At 41.1% G+C, this 22,481-nt stretch overlaps 1 protein-coding gene across 1 annotated transcript in view; it reads left to right on the forward strand.

The window, feature by feature from the left end:
• The first annotated feature begins 1,519 nt into the window (after positions 1-1,519).
• The window catches only part of snap91a (synaptosome associated protein 91a), a 62,047-nt gene continuing 41,085 nt past the window's right edge, over positions 1,520-22,481 (forward strand). Inside the window, exon 1 of the mRNA XM_084942615.1 lies at positions 1,520-2,519. Within this exon, the coding sequence (XP_084798741.1) occupies positions 2,390-2,519 (130 nt within the window). The 5' untranslated portion in view covers positions 1,520-2,389. The remainder of the gene's footprint in view (positions 2,520-22,481) is intronic.

Consider the following 22,481-nt stretch of genomic DNA (forward strand, 5'->3'; position numbering starts at 1 on the left):
CGCCCCTGCCATTCAGTCTAAGTCTCTTCAGTCTCTTCTCCATTCTCATCTGAGCAGGTGTAGACTGTGTATAAAAGATAGACAGCCACTACCGCATTGCCCGTTGGTTTCCACATTAGCTTTGTCGTCATCGGCATCTTGTTTTTCTGGAGCCAGCCTTGACTACAGTTACTCAAAAAGGGTCGAGTACTAAGTTATCAGCTGATGCTAGAGAACATAGAAAAATGTGTGAGCGCAATACACAGACACACCTACCTGCTGTTTAGTGCAGTAACGGGGTAATAAAATACTAGAAAATGCCTAAAACCAAAACTGAAGCAAAGACTGCACAGAAAGCCATTCTTGTCAGATAATTCCATTTAAGATGCAAAGCAGCAACACCACAAAGGCAGTCAAGAGGTCAGTTTGTCTCTGAGATGACTGTATCAGTATGGACTTTAGATGGTACCCTTTTAAGTTCCTGTTGGTCAACTCCACCTACATTGAGTAGACACTCAGCAGGAGAGGAGCAAAACATATAAACATTGTCTGCAAGGGAGTCCTAACAACAGTAGCCTGAGCAGCTACGTACAGTGGCTTGCAAAAGTATTCGGCCCCCTTGAACTTTTCCACATTTTGTCACATTACAGCCACAAACATGAATCGATTTTATTGGAATTCCGTGAAAGACCAATACAAAGTGGTGTACACGTGAGAAGTGGAACGAAAATCATACATGATTCCAAACATTTTTTACAAATAAATAACTGAAAAGTGGGATGTGCGTAATTATTCAGCCCCCTGAGTCACTACTTTGTAGAACCACCTTTTGCTGCAATTACAGCTGCCAGTCTTTTAGGGTATGTCTCTACCAGCTTTGCACATCTAGAGACTGAAATCCTTGCCCATTCTTCTTTGCAAAACAGCTCCAGCTCAGTCAGATTAGATGGACAGTGTTTGTGAACAGCAGTTCACAAACGGAGACTTCATATTTTTTCCAGAGTAGTCTGATTTGATAACTGAGAGATGAGCGCTGTCAGATGGGAGAGAGGTCACAGCTGTTATTATACCCTATTAAAAATAAATATATTTAAAATACATTTCTAAGTGCCATGAAGAAGTATTGTATTTTATATGTAGGTCTTTCCAATGTACATTAACACATTTTAATGTGCATTTTTATGAAAAACAACTGATAGAACTGCATAATGCTGATCAAAAAATGTGATTCAGAGCACGACGCCAGAAGACTTCAGCACCATGGACAGGGCCGAATCCGCTGATTGGCTGCGCGTGGTTATATAAAATCGTGTTCCCTGAAGCTGCACGCTTCTTATGACCTTCGTAGTAAGGAAGCAGCATGACAGGCACCAAAACCCTGTAGAGTAGCTGTATTAACCCTTCACATCCTCACGCAGCCACCCCAGTCGCCCACCTCCCCACCTCTCTCGCTTCTCCCTTGAGCTCTCGCGATAAAAGAGGCTGCAGTGGGGTTGGTAACACTGCGTCACCTGACTCAAAGGAGGGGGCAGGGCGTGCTGAGAAATATAAATAAAATAATAATTAAATAAACGGAAGGATGTAAGTCCACCGAAAGCACCGCCATCCAACGACCCGGTTTGAAGCGCGCATCCCCGGAGCTGACGGTGAGGAAGGCGCAGAGGAAGCGTAGGGCTGCAGAAGGAGAAGGAGAGAGTGAGAAAAACAAACAAACAGAGAAAAAAAACGCTGCACTGGATGGTGTGGGATGAAGATGATGATGATGTTCCCCTGCACGCCCCGCTGATACTCAGGGACTGTCAGACTGGGGGTGGTGGTAAGGATTATCCAGGAGACAAGCGGAAGGAAGACAGGGAGGAGGGGAGGCAAGAGACAAGCATCATCCAGGGAGGACGGCATTGTGAGGGAGGCTGTCCGACCATAACGCGGAACAGTAAGAAATTCATTAAAAAACGGAGGGGAAAACACTGAATTAAAACCTGGATTAGCGTTTTACTTTTTTGCCCTCTCCTTTTTTTTCCCCTTTCCTCCCCTTTTTTTTTGCATATAGACTGTAGTTATCACCGGATACTGGAATTCAGGGAAGAAAGTCAGTTCATGATTGTTCCAGAAACGCATGCAGATCCAGCAGATCTGAGTGGAATACCAGCTCTCCGCTTGTTATGCAACTCAAATCAGTTGCGGCTCTTTAGAAAGTGCCCTAATATTTCTTTTCCTGGAGCCTGTGTCTGTGTGGTGTTCTCGAGGGCGGCTGGGATTACTGAGGCTGCTCGCTCATTCCGGCGTGCGTGTGTGTGTGTGTGTGTGTGTGTGTGTGTGTGTGTGTGTGTGTGTGTGTGTGTGTGAGTAGGGGGGGGGGGGGGGGTAGGACCATATTGGAGGCTTGCTGGTTGTACTCCGCGGAGAGAAGATGTCGGGGCAGACGCTGACGGACCGCATCGCCGCGGCTCAGTACAGCCTGACGGGATCCGAGGTGTGCCGAGCGGTGTGCAAAGCCACCACGCACGAACAGACAGCCCCGAAGAAGAAACACTTGGAGTGTGAGTACATCTACGGCTAAGTAACCCCTCCATCTATCCTTCTCATGCACAACTAGGCCTTGCACCAAAGCCATGATGGTTACCCCCCACCCCCACATCCGTTACTCCAGTGTGTGTTAATATGCTTGGATGGGTTTCTAGTCATAGTATATACTCACGTGTATGAACACAGACACACACACACACACACACATGTACTACCGAAAGACCACCAACAGGAACTGCTTTCAGTCTTAACTTACCAAGCCAAAGTTAATATATAATTACATGGCCTCTCACCCGCTGACTGTGCATTAGTGTAGAGCCAGAATAGGGAAACCACGAAGTCTCCAACCAGATACTTACAGATAAAAGTCCCTCTGATTGCATGCTATCTCTCCATCCAATGCTGCTCTTATGCTAGTTACTGCATAATTAAAAGGCTAAAAGTAGTTTCAGTACTACTAAGCACACAGGTGGGGTTGTTGCCTGAGACCTTGTCCTCTATGGTAGCACTGAAAAAACTGCCAACATATTTATCACAGATTTCTTTTTTTGTTTCTTGGTGCAGTTTCTTGATGTTTTTCATTGCACGATCAGGGTTGTCAAATGAAGGAGCAGGCGGTGCCAATTCAATTAAAAAAAGGCTATTAGCTTTTTGGAAAGGGTGGAATGGGGCTGTATTTACTGATAACACACAATTTCAGGGACAGTCAATATCCCCAGTGGTCATCCATACATAAAGTAGATTGAACTCTCCAATGACTCATGCGCAGAATAGATAATAGTGAACACAGCAAAGGTGGAGGTTTCAGTTAGAGTGGTTTTTTTCAGGATGCAAATGAATGACACAAGGCCTTTAAGTATTTTTGCCAATAAATATGCAAAAAACAGACCAAGCTTGTGCATTTGATCAGAACACATACATGTGAATAACACAGCCTTTTGCTTTTTCTGCACAATGATATAATACAGCTTGTATTAAGATATTCAACACACAAAATTAATTTGTCTATAATATAAACACCATCCATGCATCACATCTGGGAAACATAAAGACTTGGCATAAATAGAAATACATGGAATGTCCTCAGTCCTCTTCCTACACCAATGAAATCCGTGATCCCTGACTGGATTTTTATCCAAGGAACCTTTTGCCCCCAAAATGAACGATTTAGTGCATTTATTTGGTTTTGGAATAATTGGAAACATTAGGAAGTTATTGAAACAAGCTGGTGAGAGGTCAGTGAGTGCAAGTCACTGAATTGTTGAGGTTATAGGCATCTATATAGACAGAAACTAATGGAGGGAGAGTTACGGCCGGGATGGCCGATGTGTTTGAGGTGTGGACCCAAAAACAGACATGTGAGAGAAAAACGAAGTATAACAAAAAGCAAGCCGTTTATTAAGGGTGATATCAAACAGAAAACAAGGCAAGGTGAGCTGGGGAAAAACTAAACTAAAACCTAAACTGGGATGAACTAAAACTAACATGAAAACTATGCCATGGTACATGAACATGAATCAGAACAGGTACATCTGAAAACTGTGACAAGAAACATGAACCTGAACCGAAGCATGAAAATAATCCTGAGACCTGAAGTACATGACGCGAGACAAAGAGACGACCCAACAGAGGGGGAACAGAGGGAGATAGAGGACACAGAAGGGTAATGAGGGAAGTGGAAACACCTGGGGAAACACAGCTGACACAATGAACCTGACGCCACAGGGGAAGCAAAACTAAACACACTGAACATGGAAACACAGACTTTCAAAGTAAAACAGGAAACATGGAGAGACATGAACTGGGACACACAAGCCTGATACAAGAGACAGAGAGTCCGAGTGAGAGAGGGACAAAGAGGAGAGAGACGCAAGGGGAACCTACCTAGACAAGGAGATAACATATGACAAACAGAAAAAGACTCATAAACAAGGAGACATGGACGATAACATAAACTAGACTTCAACTACGATGAACTAATACAAAATAACCCAAAATACTCTGTCACAGACCCAGCCCCCTGACAGGGAAATTATTGTTTGTGTAATTTTAAACAGACAGAATCACCAGGGTTGGAAATATAACGGTGAAATCATTGTCTGTCAGTGTCCAGTCATACATGCCCATGCCATGACGCTTCCTCCGCCGTGTTTGACAGATAGTGTTGCTTTGGATCATGAGGTGTTTCTCTCTTTCGCAATACTTCTCCCATCATTCAGCTGCAAGTTCATCTTGGTTTCACCATCCACTTTTTTGTCTTCTTCTTCTTCTTCGTTTTTTTTTTGTTGCAGATTTTCCTTTAGATGTTTTCTGGCAAAGTCTAATCTGCTCTTCCTGTTCTTGAGTGTAACCAGGGGTTTGCACCTTGTTGTAATCTCTGCATATATCTGTTTATGAAGGTGTCTCTTTATTATAGACTATGTGACAGTGATACCTCTTCCTGTGTGAGGATGTTCTTGACTTGGTTAGATGTTGTAAAAATGTTTTTTTTAAATAATGGAAATAATTTGCCACTTCAGTTGTCTTCTGTGGTCTTTCAGGTCTTTTGGTGTTGCTGAGCTGCCAGGTCCTTGTTTTTAAGAATAATTCAGATTGTTGATTCGGCTGCGTCCATAAAGTTTTTCCTAGTTTCTCTTTCTAATAGGTTTATTTTGATTTTTCAGCCTTATTATGTCTTGTGCTTTTGGCATCATATTGAAATACAGTGATAAGCTATCAAATACAAATTCAACACTTTAAGCCAACTTCAGACATTATGTCTGCTTCACTGGGAACAGGCCTCACCTCAACTACTCGTCACTCAATTGTCCAATTAATTTTCAGTCTTTATTAAAAGTCTGCAAAGCCTACACCTCAGTCACATATTGATTGTTTGAATCTACCATGTTGGTGTATAGGCAAAAAAAATGCAAAAATGTGTCTTTTTCCAACAGCTTGTGGACCTAACTGCACACATAAAAACCTGTCTGTAGCCATTCACAGAAGTAGAACACCTAGCTTGCTCCTACACTAAGCTAACAGCCTTGTTAGGTTATTTTATCTTATGTTAAAGCTAAACATTTCATTTTAAACATGCTTCCCCCACGATATTAAAAATAAATAAAAACTATATAGTAAAATGAATTTGGCAGTGACAGGCAGAACATGCATGGAAACTCCTTGTTTTAACTCTTACAAATAAGTTGCATTAGCATAGCTTACTGTAACTTTAAGCTAGTACCATTTAGCTTTTAAAATCTCTGCTACAAGTGCCAACATGCTAAAAAAAAAAAAAAAGAAGAAGAAGACCTGAAAATCTTTTAGCTGAACTTATTTTAATTTAACATTTTAAATTCATGGAGCTCTTGAGTTCATACTGGGTTTTTTTTTCAATCAAACTGCTTCATTGTATGTGACAAAGGTAATTTGTTCTGCAGGAGAAGCAGCCTTAGGTTAAATTGTTTGACATTACATCCTGTTTTACCCATAGCTGACATTTAACCCAGTGTGCTGCTTGGAGAAAAAATGTCTACTTTTACCGCTAGCAGAAAGATGCATCTTAATCATCAGTGAAACTTGTTGCCAAGATTCTCCAACACCGCTGTAGTCCTGTTTTATATCGACATGCTTGGCATCCATTAATACCCCTGGAAATACACTCTGTCGTCCACACAATCACATGGATTTATGTATGTGTATTTGGCTCTAGGATACTCTATTACTGAAGCAATTTACATATTTTAATAACATAAAGATGCTGCAATATAACTGATTGCCTTCTTGCATATCAAATCCTTGTTGTATTTCATTTTGGGAGCTTTTTGGCTTGTAATATGACGCGCTGCTTCTCACTCTGCCTGAAACCTGACAGCAGCACATTTTTGTCCCTCTCCAAGTGAATAGATAATGTTTGTAGTTGGTCAGTCTGTTATCAGTGCCAAATGATACACTAAACATGTACTAACTTCACTCTGCAAGTCATTTAAAAAGGGGGGGAGAAAACATGCTGAATTGTAAAAGGGCACTTTGTGTTAGGAGCTGTGTGCTCAAGGTCTAAAAATATCTCTCATGGATTGTTCCACTGACAGCCAAATGTGTGTTCGTTTGGTTCAAGTGACATCCAGGGCAGTAAGCTCCACAAGCTGTGATCCCCAAACCGTGCAGTGAGATAGAGAGACAGGAGAAAATTAGAAGTTACTGTATTCAGACTGAATCAGGTGCTGTAGTGTTTCTGAGGAAAGCACAATAAATAGATAGTATTAGAAAAGAGTGGGATGAGAATATATGTCAGACATGTCTCCAGGTTCATGCTTCTTTACCTTGGGTTTTTAAAAGGCTGGAGAAAACAAAACGCAATGATGAATAGTTCAGTAAAAGTGTGTCTGTGGAGGCTTAGCAAGTATTTGATATCACTTTAAAAAAAAAATAAAAAAATTTAAGAGCCTGACAGATGACTGAGATGCAGATCGGAAGTCTTCTAAACTCTTAAAAGATTAGTGCTCAGGCAGCAGCACAGATTGCCCGACACCCCACATGCTATGAGTGTGTCTTACAGATGGATCTTGATATCCTCCACACAAACACACAAGCACGTGTCTGCATGTGTGCATTCACAAACCTTTGGCAGCATCCCAGCATGAATAGACTTGCATGTGGATCCAAGTGAGGAGGTGCAGCTGGGAGTCAAGTGCTTCAATGGGCCAAAGTTTTAAAGGGGATGAGGATTATAGCAGTGTACAAAGATCACTTCTAAAAAGTCTGGTAGTTCGTGTCAGTCGCACAAAATCTTAAATATGCACTGAACGTGTGCCATAAACAAAGAGTCACTGCAAACATGCTTAAGAGATTTCAAGCTAATTTAAAATCCAGCTTTTATGAGGAAGGAAATATGCTCAACAGAATTTCAGGCATTTTTTTATAAACAGCAGAAAAGTCAAGCAGGCACATTTAATGTTCCCCTCACCCCCAACCAGTCATGGCAGATGGCTGCCCCTCCCTGAGCTTGGTTCTCGTGGAAGTTTCTTCCTGTTAAGTGGGAGTTTTTCCTTCCCACCATCGACATGTGCTTGCTCATAGGGGGTTGTCTGACTGTTGGGGTTTTCTCTGTATTATCGTAGAGTCTGTTCCTTACAGTACAAAGCGCCTTGAGACGACTGTTGTTGTGATTCGGTGCTATATAAATAAACTTAACAAAAATGAATTAATATCAGGTGTTCTCATTGTTTTGGTGTGAAGATGAGGACATTTGTGTGAAAATACAATTCCTAAACTATATGTGCACAATTAAGAGATACAATGTATTTTTTTAAAATGTGTTAATGTTTCAGTAAATTACATGGGCTAACTTTAAGTTTAAATTAATCAGTGGAAATGTTTTTAGTGTGGCCATCTGCCATGCTGGCACGCATGTACGCTCAGAGGTTCACAGTGGAGTGAGAAATGACACAAGCAAGCGAATGTTCACCACACTAATCAATGTATGAAACAGAGATGTGTGGGATGACGGTGAGATGCTGCTGTTTTGAAATATTAGAATTTTAAAGAGGCGGCGGCTGAGTAGAGAAATGCCACCGCATCTGATGCTGCTCCTCCATCGTGGGCGTGTTCGAGATGCCGCTTTGGTTCTTTCTGCCTGGATTGATTGGAGTCGGTGGATTACTCAACATCTGCCACCGTAGCACAGTGAAACAGCAACTGCGACAAAACTACTTCAACCATCAGGTCCGTTTTGTTATTACCTGCAAAGACCGTTTTGTTTTTCAATGCCTTAGAAATTAGGAGTCTATGAGCAGTGCTTGAATGCATCTCTTTGCGCAGTTGGTCAACAATTTCAACTAGATACAGGCCTAGAGCGTGGATCAGAGGACACACAGGGTTTCTGCAGCCTGAAGGGAAGCAACTAGATAACTAGTGTAACAGGACGGGCACCACAACTCCTGCTGCTGTTCCTAATAGCCTCCATCTCTAGCTGCCACTGCTTATGTTGCCCTTCACCTCTTAATCCTCATGCTGTTTAGGGAGCTATAACAGGTTTATAGTTTGAAGGTTATATTTTCAGAAATGTATGGCATCATGTTCCGCCTGCTCTTCTCTTCTCTTTGCTTCTCTATATCTACACAATATTTAAACCTTTGCAATGTTGATATAATGACCTGATTAAGCGTCACAGCTGACATTCTGTCCATTTTTTTCTGCAATCATTAACACCAGCTCTCCCACTGCTCTAAAGCCAGTCACTCTAATGGACAGGGGGGTTTTCATGGGTTTTTTTTTTTTTTACCCAGAGACACGATTATACTCTGCTTAGAGCAAACACAGGATACAATACCTTCTGTGTGTGTGTGTGTGTGTGTGTTGGAGGCGGGGAGAAACGCAAACAGCGTGCTGAGTCCCCTTTGGCTGCTATGGTGCTGTTACCACAACATGAGTCACCATCACCAATGTGTTACCATGTTTGAGAGGCCTCCTGCCTCCTCGTAGGATGGAGGATGGGGGAAGGGGCTTGAAGCGTGTCTGTATTCGTTTACATGGTCAATGTTCAACTTTATTTGCCCTAAATAAAGGTGGTCTAGTGCAGACAATATCTCTGTAAAATATCCATCTTATTGTCCATCTTTGTTTTTATGATTTTCCTTGTGCAAATGTGATAGAATGGCAACCCTGAACAGGTCATTAGCCTTTCACAGGGCAAACATGGAGAGACAGGCGATCCTTCACACCTACAATTTAGATTCATGTCTCTGCACTGAGGGATTAATCCAGAGTGAGCATTCTGGGAAGCACACTTTCCCGGATAGCATTAGATGCGAAGAGTGATACCACTTCTGTATCTGTAGCAAATATGAAGCCACAGGCAGGTTAACATGGCTTAGCTTATCTTCAGTGGGATTCAGAGACTTGGCCTTCATTCCAAGCATGGTGGAAATGCTGAAGACATGCCCAGTTTTCTCTGTAACAGCAGAGGCTTGGCATCCCTGAAATATGTCAGTAAAGTTGACACAAAGTGACATCTTTTTAAGCACCTCCACTTGTTGACCCTGTGCTGTCAGTGTGGATATCGTCACAGAAAGTGTCGGCTGCTTCTGCAGCGTACATTTTCATGCTGCTTCGGTTAGATCCTGTGAGCTACGAGTACAATCTAGTGCTGTAATCTTACTGTTTTTGACACCTGTGACAGCTTGCTGTTGTCACAGTGTGTGTGCGTGTGCGCGTTTGTTGAAACAACTTTGTGGTGACCAAAAATTGGCATGCCACTATACCTGTTGGGACAAACAGTCACCAATTTGAGGACAAAAGGCCGGTCCTGAAAAATTTGAAGGCATTTTTGGGGCTCAAAATGGGGTTTTAGGGTTCGGGTTATTACCAGGTATTACTGCCTAATGGAAAACCCCAAATATGTTTCAAGCTGCGCAGAACCAACCGGAGTACAAACTAATGTAAAAGGGCTAAAAGCTGCCTGTTTAGCAATTTAGAATTTTTTAATTATGAAATTTTGTCCAAAGCATTTGCCACATTTGGCTGAACACAGCATGTCAGCATGTTCCCGTATACGTCTACATTCGTCCTGTGGCTTTCGTCCGCAGTGCAATCACCCAAAAGTGCCAGCGTGCTGGCAGTTCCATTGGCAGCCAGACGTACCCAAGCCTTGAGCCTGCTTCATCTCAAGAATTGTTCCTTCTTTTTTAACCACACTTTCTTCTTTCTATCAAGTTTAACAGTGTTTACATTTTTTTGTTTACCTGCTTCTTTTTTGCTTTTTTACTCAGCAATACTCATTCTCCATGGTTTCATTTCAACTTCGCTCCTAATTTCACTGTATTTCAAAACTAAAAAACAACAAAAGCTTTCTGATTTCTACCTGCAAGCTTGCCATTCTGTATTCTTGTGCTTGGAAATTGTGATGGACCAGTTCCCTTTATAACTCTTAAAGATTTTTGCTTAAAATGGTGCAGCTGGGGAAGAAGTGTCCAACTGTCTAGAAAACAATTCTTCCTTTTCTTATACTGACGCAATGTCCAAATAGTTATGGACTGTGATATTCATTTTATTTATTCAGACTCTCCTGCATCATCTCTACTCCCACTCGTTCTTCTTCTCTTCTGTATAATGTTCGAGTGCAGTGTTTGCCTAATGGTGAGCTTCAGAGAACAAGTGCAAGAGTAAAAGGAGGTTGTTGAGAAGGCTGGCCATGTACTGCTGCGCTGATCGCACAGCGGGGCTCTGCAAAAGCCTCCGAAAGTCTTTCTAATGTCAAGCAATGTGTGGGAGGTGCACTCTTCTACCATCAGTGTGTGTCCAGATTAATGAGCCGGGTTATGGATCCCCCATGCCGCTGTTATCCGACCATCTACTCTAAATGTGAGCACCAGATTGAAAGTATTTGCTCCTTTTCTCTTAATTCCTCCCACCTCTTACCCTCCCTCTCAGGCCTATTACTCATATTCTTTAGAGGTCGCAGTGCCCTTGAGTTTGCTAGCCTGAGAATGAAAACATGCCGATTACAGTGAAGATGAATCTTTTGGGGCAGAGGGGGTTATTGTGCTTAAATGGGCAGGACTGGATGCAAGCGTACACTCCTTTGTTCTGGTATGCAGGTAAACAACAGCAGAATCTCCCACAGTAAAGGGGCATGTCTGTACCCAGGGCTGCATATCAATAATGCAGGGAGGCTAGGGTTTCCTGCTGTTTTATTAGGCTGCTCCTTCTATCTGCTTCAGGATCTGACATTTGCAATAAAAAGCAAAGTGTCACAAGAAAATGTGACTCTACTTCAAAACTACTTCAAGGCTAGATTGTTTTCAGTAGTTTGTTACTGCTTCTGTTGATTCTTAAGAGTTTAGTTTAACCCACTAAGTTCAATGTTATCATTGATAATGGCCCTAACCCTGACCAAAACTCTAACCTTTGGTAATCATGTTAGTTATTATTAAACTGTTCTCCTAAATCTTGACAATGAAGTTGCATAATAATAATAATGATAATAATAATCTTACTATAATTATCATATGTACGTATGTAGTCCGTTCCTTAAGTCCTTGTTAGTGAATCTTGATTAAACTTAATATATGAATTGCTTAGGGTATCAGTATCTATATAGCATTTGGGAATTATTTTATTAACATTCAAATCCTTACAAATATTGTATATTACAAGCACTACTAGCTGATCTCCGCTAACAACCTGTCACCTTACGTGTACGTTACATCACGTGTATATTATGTGTACATTGTGGTTTATAACTAAATGTTACTAAACAAATTGTAGCACAGATGCAGTTTGAGGTCACTGAAATGTTTTGCCTTGCAAGTCTGTAAATAAGTGTTTATCAGACAGTGATGCTAATAGTAACTGATTACTTTGTTCTGCACAAGGAATATCTAGCTTGCAAAGAAAAAGAAGAAAAAACACATATAGTGATATAATGAAGATAAAAAGAATAACATGATTAATTAACATACATGTCTGCCTTAATACCTTAATGAAGCGCCACAGGCTGGCCTGGAAAAGACTCCAGCTGGGTAGATTTTTGCTAGTAATAATAATATAACATTAATCATCATCATCATGCTAACTGACATACATCAAAAAGTTAGTTTATCCTTTCTCCAACATATATAGTTAAAGTTAAAGTTGCCATCTATGTTTTTTGGGTTTTTTTGTTGCCTGTCCCGTTTGGCTCTTTTGCATAGAAAAACATAGGCGAAGAAAGATGCCCAACGGATTTACTTTACCAAATGGACCATCCCAGCCATGCCGTAATGGTCTATTTGATTCACCTTTTATTGTTTATTTTATTTTATTTTCACTTGCTAAATACGGGACAGACTTGACTGGGGAAAAGAAAGGGGAGAAAGAAAGAGGGAAAGAAAAACAGCGGAGAAGAGGGCAAAAAACAAAAACCAACAAAATAAGCAGACAAAAAATACATATATCAATCACCTGGATCACCTGTTGAGAATGAAAAAAAATGGAAAACAAGCAGAAGAAAAAGAGAGCAATATAATAAACAACATCACGATGATCTATGGGAATATAACAGTAAATACTAAATATTAAACATTATTGTGCAGCACGTAAGATCGACAGCGCACAGTGTGCTTTGAGGTAGGAGCCAAAAAGGGTGTAGTTTGTGTGTGTGAGCACCCGTGTGTACACCTGTGAGCATGAACGCGCTTGTATTTAAAAGTATGTAGTAGTTCATGTAATGATCTGCTAGAGGGTGCCATCTATGTTGAATTAGACCTCAGAGAGTAAATAACATCATCAGGTGCTATGTGCAACAACCCCCTAAAAAAGTCAACAACAAAAAATGTCTTGGCTGCAGCACATGGTTCAGCACACAGGGCTGATATTTGTCTTTGTCTGCTGAACCTTCCTCAGACCACAACTTGCTGCACCCAAGAGAAATCCACAAGCTAGACAATTTTCTGTTTACACAGGGAAGACCCTCATACTTAGGGGAAATAAACAGCTAATACACTGACTAATGTAGCAAAGGCCCACAGCAAGACAGAAGGCAGAACTGATTTAATATAAGTAAGTTTTTCTTTTGTTGTTTAATTTAAATGTCAGATAGCAACAGCAGTTTTCAGATACAGGGGATGTGGGCAAGAGGAAGGACAATTAGAGTAATTAGAGGAAGACTAATCAGTAAATATAGCTGGCAAAAACAGATCTGTTCACCGACAGAAAAGATTAGTCATATGATGAGCGATGAACCAGTCCAGTGAACAGTGAAGGTTCATTTCAGACTATATTATCATCACAGTAAATCAGGCTGTTCAAGGTCTATGGGCACATTTATATTGTACTGTGTAAACATGTATCTAGTACGGCTTTTCTGGGGCAAAATAATAGGTGTGACCCCCCCAAAAAAATCCTTGGTATGGATGCTATCGATATTTAAATTGATCCGCCACCTTTACTGAGCACACACCTTTAATGAGTGCCAGCCAGGCTAAAAAAAGGTAATATCACTAACTAATACACCATGTTAGTTAACCATGCTAATACCTACTAATCGCCACCAAGCCAAGTGCCTGTCTCCCACTCTAACTGTGCTTGATCACATTTTCTTAAACTTCTTCCCTTTTATTCCAAATCGTATCATAACATAAGAATATAGCAGGACTTTTTTGCTTTTTTTTTTTTGTAAGTGTCAACACAAATGTAGATATTTCTACACAAGCTAAGTGCGACAAGCCACTATACAGGATATAGCAGATAAGATCAGGACATTAATGCCAGATCAAAATAAGTTTTTCCAATTATTAAAAAACACTAATATACAGAAACAAATGAATGCGGGATCCTGAAAAAACAAAACTACAAACTCCACCAGCAGCGGGGTGAAGTGTCACTAAAAGCCAAAGCGTCCATACGACGCTGCTATCTGTGTCCACCAGCAGTAACTGCAACATTATATGGGATGCCTGCTTGTTCCTCAGATGTCATTTCCAGCCTCCACAGCGTCTGAATCCCAATGGCTCCCTCTTTGTTTGGCTGCCACACCACATTGGTGCCATGCTACTATGGAGCGCAGTGCATTGTGGGTACAAACCCCACCTCCCCTTACATGTTGCTGAAGGGTGAAAGGAGCTATAAATAACCACTGCGCTCTCGTGGTCCATTCATGTGTAAACTCATGCAGCATGGCTTGTATCACGCTCTGCACACTCAAACACGCGTACACACACACACACACACATACATGCACACACTCACACTGCTTACTGAATAAACCAATATTCATGTTTATGTATCATCTGTTCAGATGTGGAGCTACTGTATATGGATATGACAAGATAAAATAACCACTGGTTATATGAAGGGTAAAGCTGAGTATTTATGTGGATTCAGAGCCGCTTCTGCTCTCAGCCACGTTCAGGCTGGTATGACTCACATGCATCTGGCTTTGGCTAGATAACCCCTATCATTTTGCTACTGTGCAGATGATTTCAAAGAAATTTCGCCGCATCCTTGATGTCACTGCAAACACCAGAGCCTGTTGCCTAGGAAACCACCTTGGCATGTCCCAAGTGTCTTTCGACACATTGGTAAAAAATAATCTATGAAAAAGAACAGAAAAATGTTGAGGGTGTTGTTGGTGCAGGAGGCCTCGCTATGGCACATATATGTGTGTGTGCATCTTGTGGTGCACTCATGCTTGGTGGTGTGCCTTCAGTTGCACTCACATGCAGTGGTTTTGATATCGCTTACAGTTATTGATGTGTTAAAGGAAGAGCTAGTTGAAATCCGAGTCCTGCCACTTGAGAGTTATTGGGTGTGGCAGATGCTGCGAACATCCTGATAAAGCATTCTGTGACAGTTATCTGAACATTTAGGTCAACAGAGCACATGTTAAGTTCCAAGTGTGAGAAGATCGAGCCCAATCAATATAATCCAGCAGCACCACCTGCTCAGGGAACACCTTTGCAACAGAAGTCTGCTATCATTTTTGCTGCATGTATGCGCGCGTCATTTAGAGCTCCTGTTTGAATGAGCTCCTCTTATTCAAACAGGTGCGGATCTCTTGTTTTCTCTCCTCCTGTTTTGGAACAACATGATCATGCATCTCCCGTCTTTGTTCGGTACATTGCACAAAGACGGCTCAGGTGCTGTGGTCGTAAAATAGAGCAGCAAAAATCTGTGTTTGTGTGCGCATGCACATTTGCGAACAAAATAAAATAATAAATGTGCGGAATAGTGTAGAGGCTATTATAATCTTCATGTCACAAATAACCTTGTGTAACGGCTACACCGTTCCCTAGGCTTTAAATGAAGGACACAAGCTGTATGCTGATAAGGTATACTGTGGCCACAGTACAAGACTGACCCTCCTGTTTTTAAGCTATAATGGATTTTTTACATTTATTTTTCAGGAACAATCAATAAAACCAAAATTGGGGTTGTAATTCACAAAATACCACAGAATGAAGCCTCCCAACTGTACTTTAAGCATTTCAGGTGCCTGAGTGTGTCCATGCTACTGCAGGCCATCACACGAGAATCCTCCACACAAATATGTGTGTTTGCTACACTCAGTGTTGGGGAGTAACGAAATACATGTACCGCCGTTACGTATTTAAAATACAAAATATGAGTAACTGTATTCCGTTACAGTTACCGTTTAAAAAGGTGGTATTCAGAATACAGTTACTTTGTTGAAATAAATGGTTTACACGGCGGTATTTTCCTGTTTCATATTGTCGCGGGTCAGGACTGTTTGGGTTTTGTTTGACAGCTATGTTCTGTTGTTCCAGGCGGCAGCGTTATGGTTGCCATGGTTACAGGGTGACGCGCGCTCTCTCTGCGACTGTGTGTTTCCTGGGTGAGAGAGCGCCTTTTTGTTGTTGTTGTTGTGCTAAGCTAATAGGCAGAATGCTACAGGCATAGCCGTAAAGAATGTAGCATCATGGGCAGTGTAGTCCGTGCTGCAGGGAGAATGGACCGCCATACTCCTGATGTGTCTGTGAGCGCGAGGAGGGAGAAAAAGGAGAGTGGAAAAGTACGAGTTGTCATTGAGCAGAAACGGGAGCTGGAAACATGTAAATATAATAATAACCACTGCAGCCAAGAAGAGTGCCTGACGAGCCCAGTTGTAAGTAAGCTATTAAGACTCGACTGTGTTCATGTTTTCCTCCGAAACAATAAGTTCTGTTGGAGCAGCCTTTCAACGCCTCTCTCTGTCTCAAACTTGAACCAGACAACAAAGTAAAGCTATTTTTCGGCTACGAGCCCGACACGGAACCCGACGTATTAGCCAGAGGTCCCTTTACTATGGTTCGGAGCCGCGGACCTTCAGTAATAGTAATAAATCACACAGCAATAGTACATTCATGTAGTTGTAAAAAGCATGATAATATATTAAGTAATCCAAAGTATTCAGAATACGTTACTCTCATTGAGTAACGTAACGGAATACGTTACAAAATACATTTTGGGGCATGTATTCTGTAATCTGTACTGGAATACATTTTAAAAGTAACCTTCCCAACAGTGGCTACACTATAATCATTGAATTCAAGTGTTTCACTTCCATGGCCACAGGTGTATATCAAGCACCTAGGCATGCAGACTGCTTCCTCAAACATTTTCAAAAGAATGGGTCGCTCTCAGGAGCTCACAGTGAATATTGTGATAGGATTTGCACTGTGATAGTGGAACAAGTCCAGTGGTTAAATTGCCTCACTACTAAATATTTCACGGTCAGCTGTTAGTAGTATTATAACAAACTGGAATGGAATAGGAGAGACAGTAGCTCAGCCACGAAGTTGTAGGGCACATGAAATCACAGACCAGGGTCAATGGATGCTGAAGGTCACCAACTTTCAGCAGAGTCAATCGCTTCAGACCTCTAAACTTCATGTGGTCTTCAGATTAGCTCAACAACAGCGCATAGAAAACTTCATGGAATGATTTTCCATGGCTGAGCAGCTGCATCCAAGCCTTACATCACCAAGCACAATGGAAAGCGTCGGATGCAGTGGTGTATAGCACGCTGCCGAGCTCAATCAACGGAGTCGTGAGCCTAACTGATTTTAACATAACCTGGATTATGTGGAGAGTTTTGGAATTTGTTGGACCTGACTACTAATAATTAACAGCAAACCTGGGAATTCATTTTTACACATAAAAGTAAAATTTCACTGTTGCAACAGGTGAACTATGACAAAAGATTTGAACCAGAATCTGGACTAGAAGCTAGGACTGTGCTGGTGTTTCCCATGCAGAGAGGGTGCAGACAGGCAGCCATGCCATAAAAATATTTATGATTCCATCTGCTGCATATTTCTGCACACAGTACACGGAACGTGGATCCAAACATGCAAATAGTTGTTAGTCAGGGTGATTATATCTGTGCGTGCTAGCACTCCGCTACGCTGGGTCCCCCGTGTCACTCGTACTCATACTCGCACGTATAAATAATTAAAAGGGAAGAGGAGGGGAGACGATGAGTCAGGAGTTCCTGCTGAATTGCTGCTAAGAATCTCAATCTGAACTGAGACTCTACCCACGTTCCTATCCTGAAGTACGATTGGGATTCGCTTCTCATTCCTTTTTGAAATATTTCCTTCGACTTTATCCTGCACAGTTTCACACAAGCAGATCTGACCAGATTCTTTATTTAATGTTCACAACCTGCAGCTAGAATCTGACATGCTGATTAGGGTAGATTTAAGCAAAATCTTTATGGAGATAATAGATGTAGTAGCTTTGTATTTTGCATCACTGTCTTACAGCAGCACTGACCCTCACAGGAGGAAATACAGAGAGAGAGAGACTGACAGACAGAGAGATGAAAAGCGTAGGATGATGCAGGCTGCTGACTCATCAGCCCTGTAGGGATTATCCTTCACACACTTTACATGTTTGTGTGTTCGTGCGTGTGCTGTGGGCATGTGCACTGCCTTACTATTTGAGAGGACGTGCGCAGCCATCATTGCTGCATGATGAAAGCATGACAGAGGAAGCAAAAAAGCCAGCGGACTTGTAACACGACTGTCAAAGACAAAACGCCCTTGAACGCAATTTTTACATCATTATTCATTCATTTTCTCTCCCAGCTACTCATACCGATGAATACAGGTTTTGGTTTATTCATGGAATGAGGAAAAATTAACAGCAGTCCATAAATAAATCATTTTATCGAGAGAAGGTGCAGAGATACGTTTGTCTACACCGCTTGTGGTTCTTGCTGGAATGTCAATGAAAATTTTACTTTTGCTCAAAGCAGACTTACACGATGTCTCCAAACATCATGTCAAGGATGCTGAGTAAAGCCAGAGTCTCCATGAACAAAGACAAAGTCTAAATCCAGAAGATTCTTGTCTATACCCAAAAACCTCTACAGTTTGGAACTATTTAATGTCGCTAAATTGTTTTTTGTTGTTGTTGGCATTTGCCTTACCATTTTTTCTTTCTAACCTGTCAGTGGCACATTCCTTAAAAAAATGAAATCCCTCAAACACCAAGAGTATGCTAGTATCAAGCTGGACCTCGTACTATCTTCCAAAATGCCATAAGGCTTTCTGACAAACATTCAGCAAGGTGCAGGAAACATTCCTTTGAGATTTTGGTCCACAACCTGAAAGCATGACATAGTTGCTGCAGATTTGTTGGCAGCTCATCTATGATGCTAATCTGTGTACCATCACTTCCACATCACTGATTTCAAATGATGCTCAGGTGGTATTAGGGGGCTTAAAGTGTGCCAAAACAATGTCCCCCACATTATTATACCACCACTAAGAGTCTAAACCCTTGATACAAGCTGGATTGATCCATGCTTTCATGTTCTTTATGCCTAACTCTGACCCTACCATTCAAATGCCACAGCAGAAATTGAGACTCATCATACCAGGCAACATTTTTCAGTCTTCCATTGTCCATTTGTGAAAACTGCAGCCTCAGTTTCATGCTCTTAGCTGACAGGTGTGGCACTCAGTTTGGTCTTCTGCTGCTGCGGCTCATCTGCTTCAAGGCACAACATTGTGTCCATTCAGAGATGCTCTTCTGCATACCTTGGTATTAACGAGTGATTAGTCGAGTTACCGTTGTCTTCCTTTCATCTTGAAGAAGTCTGATCATTCTGCTGTGACCTCTAGCAGCAATAAGACATTTTCTCCCAGAGAACTGCTGTTCATTGGATATTTTCTCTTTTTCAGACTATTCTCTATAAATCAACCATGTGACCATTCAAGGAAATGCAGTTTGGGGCCCTTTGGAGTTGTCTTTCATCCCCAGAGGCTGCAATTTTTTAATGACAACAGTTGGGCACTCCATTGAGCATTTACATGACTCTAGATGTTGGTGTCCACTTCAGTTTTCTGTTGATTAAAAAAAATAATAGATATGGAAACAAAAACATTTTATACTATTATACTAGCAATACAAAAGTTAACAAAACAATCTTCTATATAACTTTTTGAAACATTCAGTCTTATTTTTAAAGTAAAACTTACAAGTTCCCAATACTGGTTGCAGATTGTTCCTACTGTACGATGTACCAGGTGCAGATGCAGTGGCATTTAGTCAATAATAAGCCAAAGAGGAAAATTGAATAGACACCTCTCAGCTTTCCCCCCGGTGTGCTGCCATTAAGTGTGCAGACATGGATATGACACTGTTAATGAATCGACAAGACTCAACGGAAATATTTGGTGTCTGGCTTGCTCTGCTCTATCAAGGCTATTAAAATGACAGCGGTCATCTTTTCTCTGCCTTTCTGTCCATCGCTTTGAGCACACATCTAGTTATCTCGTTCCTCACGCTGTCGCTGAAGGTATGCCTCTCCTGTCTGCCAGTGAATAGATTTCCTGCACAGAGGCTTTTCCGTTATCTCTAAGATGCTGATAAACAGGAGGGAGGAAACACAGCTAAACACTGGTCTTATTTTTGGGTGGATATTCGAAGCTTTTTGTGCTTTGTCCTCTTTATCAGCTTTATTTTTGAGCAACAAACATTTAATATTCAAGTGGAAAATGTAGGAGTTAGCTAACGTTATTTGATTGAAAATGTGTTTAAGAAATTAAAATGAGCTTTAAAGTTGCTTTCATTAATTCAAATATAAGAATTTTGTTACCACTGTGGAGTACAATTAGGGAAAGAAGCCCCCTATCCCAGAACTGTGTAACTATATAACCTACAAAAGTAGCATGTATCATCCATCACCTATCACTTAATGTGTTAGCAAGCATTTCCAGTCTTTTTTGCTTCCCACCAAATCTTGATGAAAATATCAAAGTATGTGGCTTTTTAGCTGGAAAGTGCTCAACTATGTTGCTAACAGTTACTTGCTAACCTTAATCACCTGGATCTGGACTACTGGCTTGGGGTGCCAGAGTTTTTTGGGGGTGTGGGTGCTTTTAAAGTAAGGCTGAGGAGAGTGCAGTCTTAAGCTGTGGCTTCATAAAAGTAGGTCACATAATAATTTCCTCTGTGTTTTCTTTGTGGACAGGTTGTGGGTGTGAACAGAGCAGAGATGGGCAGTAACGCGTTACAAGTTACAAGTAACGCGTTACTGCGTTACTTTACTGCTTTAACGCGTTACTTGTAACTCGTTACTGTAATCTGATTACTTTTAAAAGTAACGCGTAAAGAAAGGGATTACTATTGCAAAAACTGTAATCTAATTACTTTCCTGTAGGAACGCTGCGTTGCTGCATTACTAAAACCGTGATTTTTTTGCGAGAATGTCTCATGACAGTGACGTAAGCGAGTGCGACGTTCGTGACAACAGCTGTGTGCAGATCAACAATGGATAATATATCGAGTACGGGAGAGAGTATGAGCGTGCAGTGTTTAAAGCGTGGAAGTACTGACCTTACTTTGAGTTTGATTCCATAAAAAGTGACAAAAACATTAGCATCCGTTGTGCGTGGGAAGAAAACTTCTTTTTACAGCGAAAAAAACCCCTAAACAAGCACCGAGTGCGCAACGACGTAGTGGGAAATTCACAGAGAAACTCGCGGATTCTTCCGCTGACCGCTGCGGCTCATCTGCACCAGGGCACACCTCCGCCTACCCCACTCCTGCTTTACAGGTGAAAATAGAGCAACAGGACCGCTAGTCTTTGACTTTATTTATTTTCTGCTATGTTTTACTTGCATCTATTTGAAAGACTGAGTGTAAACACAAAAAAATTTTTATTTTATGTGCTGGAATGTGCAGAAAATAGGTTTGAATGTTAAACTAATTTCTTCAAGTCAGAGAATGGTGCATATAATTTAATTTTTACTTGATGCATAAAGTTAAAAGATTAAAACTGATAAAACAAGTAAAAAAAAGAGACTTTTCCATTTGATTACATTTTGTATGATGGATTATGCAGAAAAAGTAGAATTGGGCTGAAAGATCTATCGCTTTATCACCTATTCAGGTTGTAAATCGTGTTTTTAAAAAGTAACTAAGTAACTAAGTAATTAATTACTTTTGAAAATAAGTAATCAGTAAAGTAACAGGATTACTTTTTTTGGGGAAGTAATCAGTAATTAGTTACTGATTACTTTTTTCAAGTAACTTGACCAACACTGGGCCAGAGGCTAGTAGATAGGTGGAATCTGTTAAATGACTCAAGAACATCAGCAGCTTAAAGTCAAATAGATACTACAGTCTTTCTAGAAGCAGGACCTGTTATTCAGGAGCCATATTGGAAGCACTTATTGGGAAGCTTTTTGAAAGATTCTTTCAATTAATTTTCTATTAGGTAGACATAAAGACTGCATTTATGGAATATCCAGTCAAGTCTGATAAAGAGAAAACATGTAAAGGTTTGCAGACTTTGTCCAAAAATAAAGTTGTACAGGGAAGAGTATCTCTCTTATAATGTCTCTACTGCTACGCAGGTCCTCACCTAGCTGAGACCAAGGATACCACACATTTTATTTAAGTTGAACCCAAATGTGTTCTGTCTTTAAAGAAAGTATCATCTACTCAATCATAGAATGATTACAATATTGAAAAAAACAAATGCCTGAATCCTAAATTGTGGATATCCTATTGTTGTGATCTAAAATGTAACACTAAATGTGATTAAAACACTAAAAATCTGGACTCCTGGGCTCAACGACTGCAAGGATCACCAGCCCGAGGAAAACACAAAATACACATGACCCCGTGACAAAGACAATTCATTCTTGAATGAAGACATTGATCTGGCTTTTTAAAATTTTGCCAATTGTGTTTATTATTAATTTGGGAAATAGAAAGGGGGGGGGGGGGGGGGGTTGTAAAGAAGAAGGTAAAGGAAAGGGATTGAAAGAAGGAAAGAGATAGAGGAGAGAAAACCCCAACAATCCCCTCTGAGCAAGCACTAGGTGCGACAGTGGATAGGAAAAACTCCCTATGAAGGAAGAAACCTATGACAGAACCAGGCTCTAGAGGGGGCAGTCAACTGTCGGGACTGGTTGGGGGGTGAGGGTGAAAAGAGAGAGAGGGGGGGAGGGAGATGGGACAGGTGTTAGGAGTTAAAGGGAGACAGGGGAGGGAGAGGTGTC

This window comes from Perissodus microlepis, chromosome 11 (assembly GCF_051167445.1).
Source record: "Perissodus microlepis isolate ML-2025 ecotype Zambia chromosome 11, ASM5116744v1, whole genome shotgun sequence".
NCBI classification, from domain to species: domain Eukaryota; kingdom Metazoa; phylum Chordata; class Actinopteri; order Cichliformes; family Cichlidae; genus Perissodus; species Perissodus microlepis.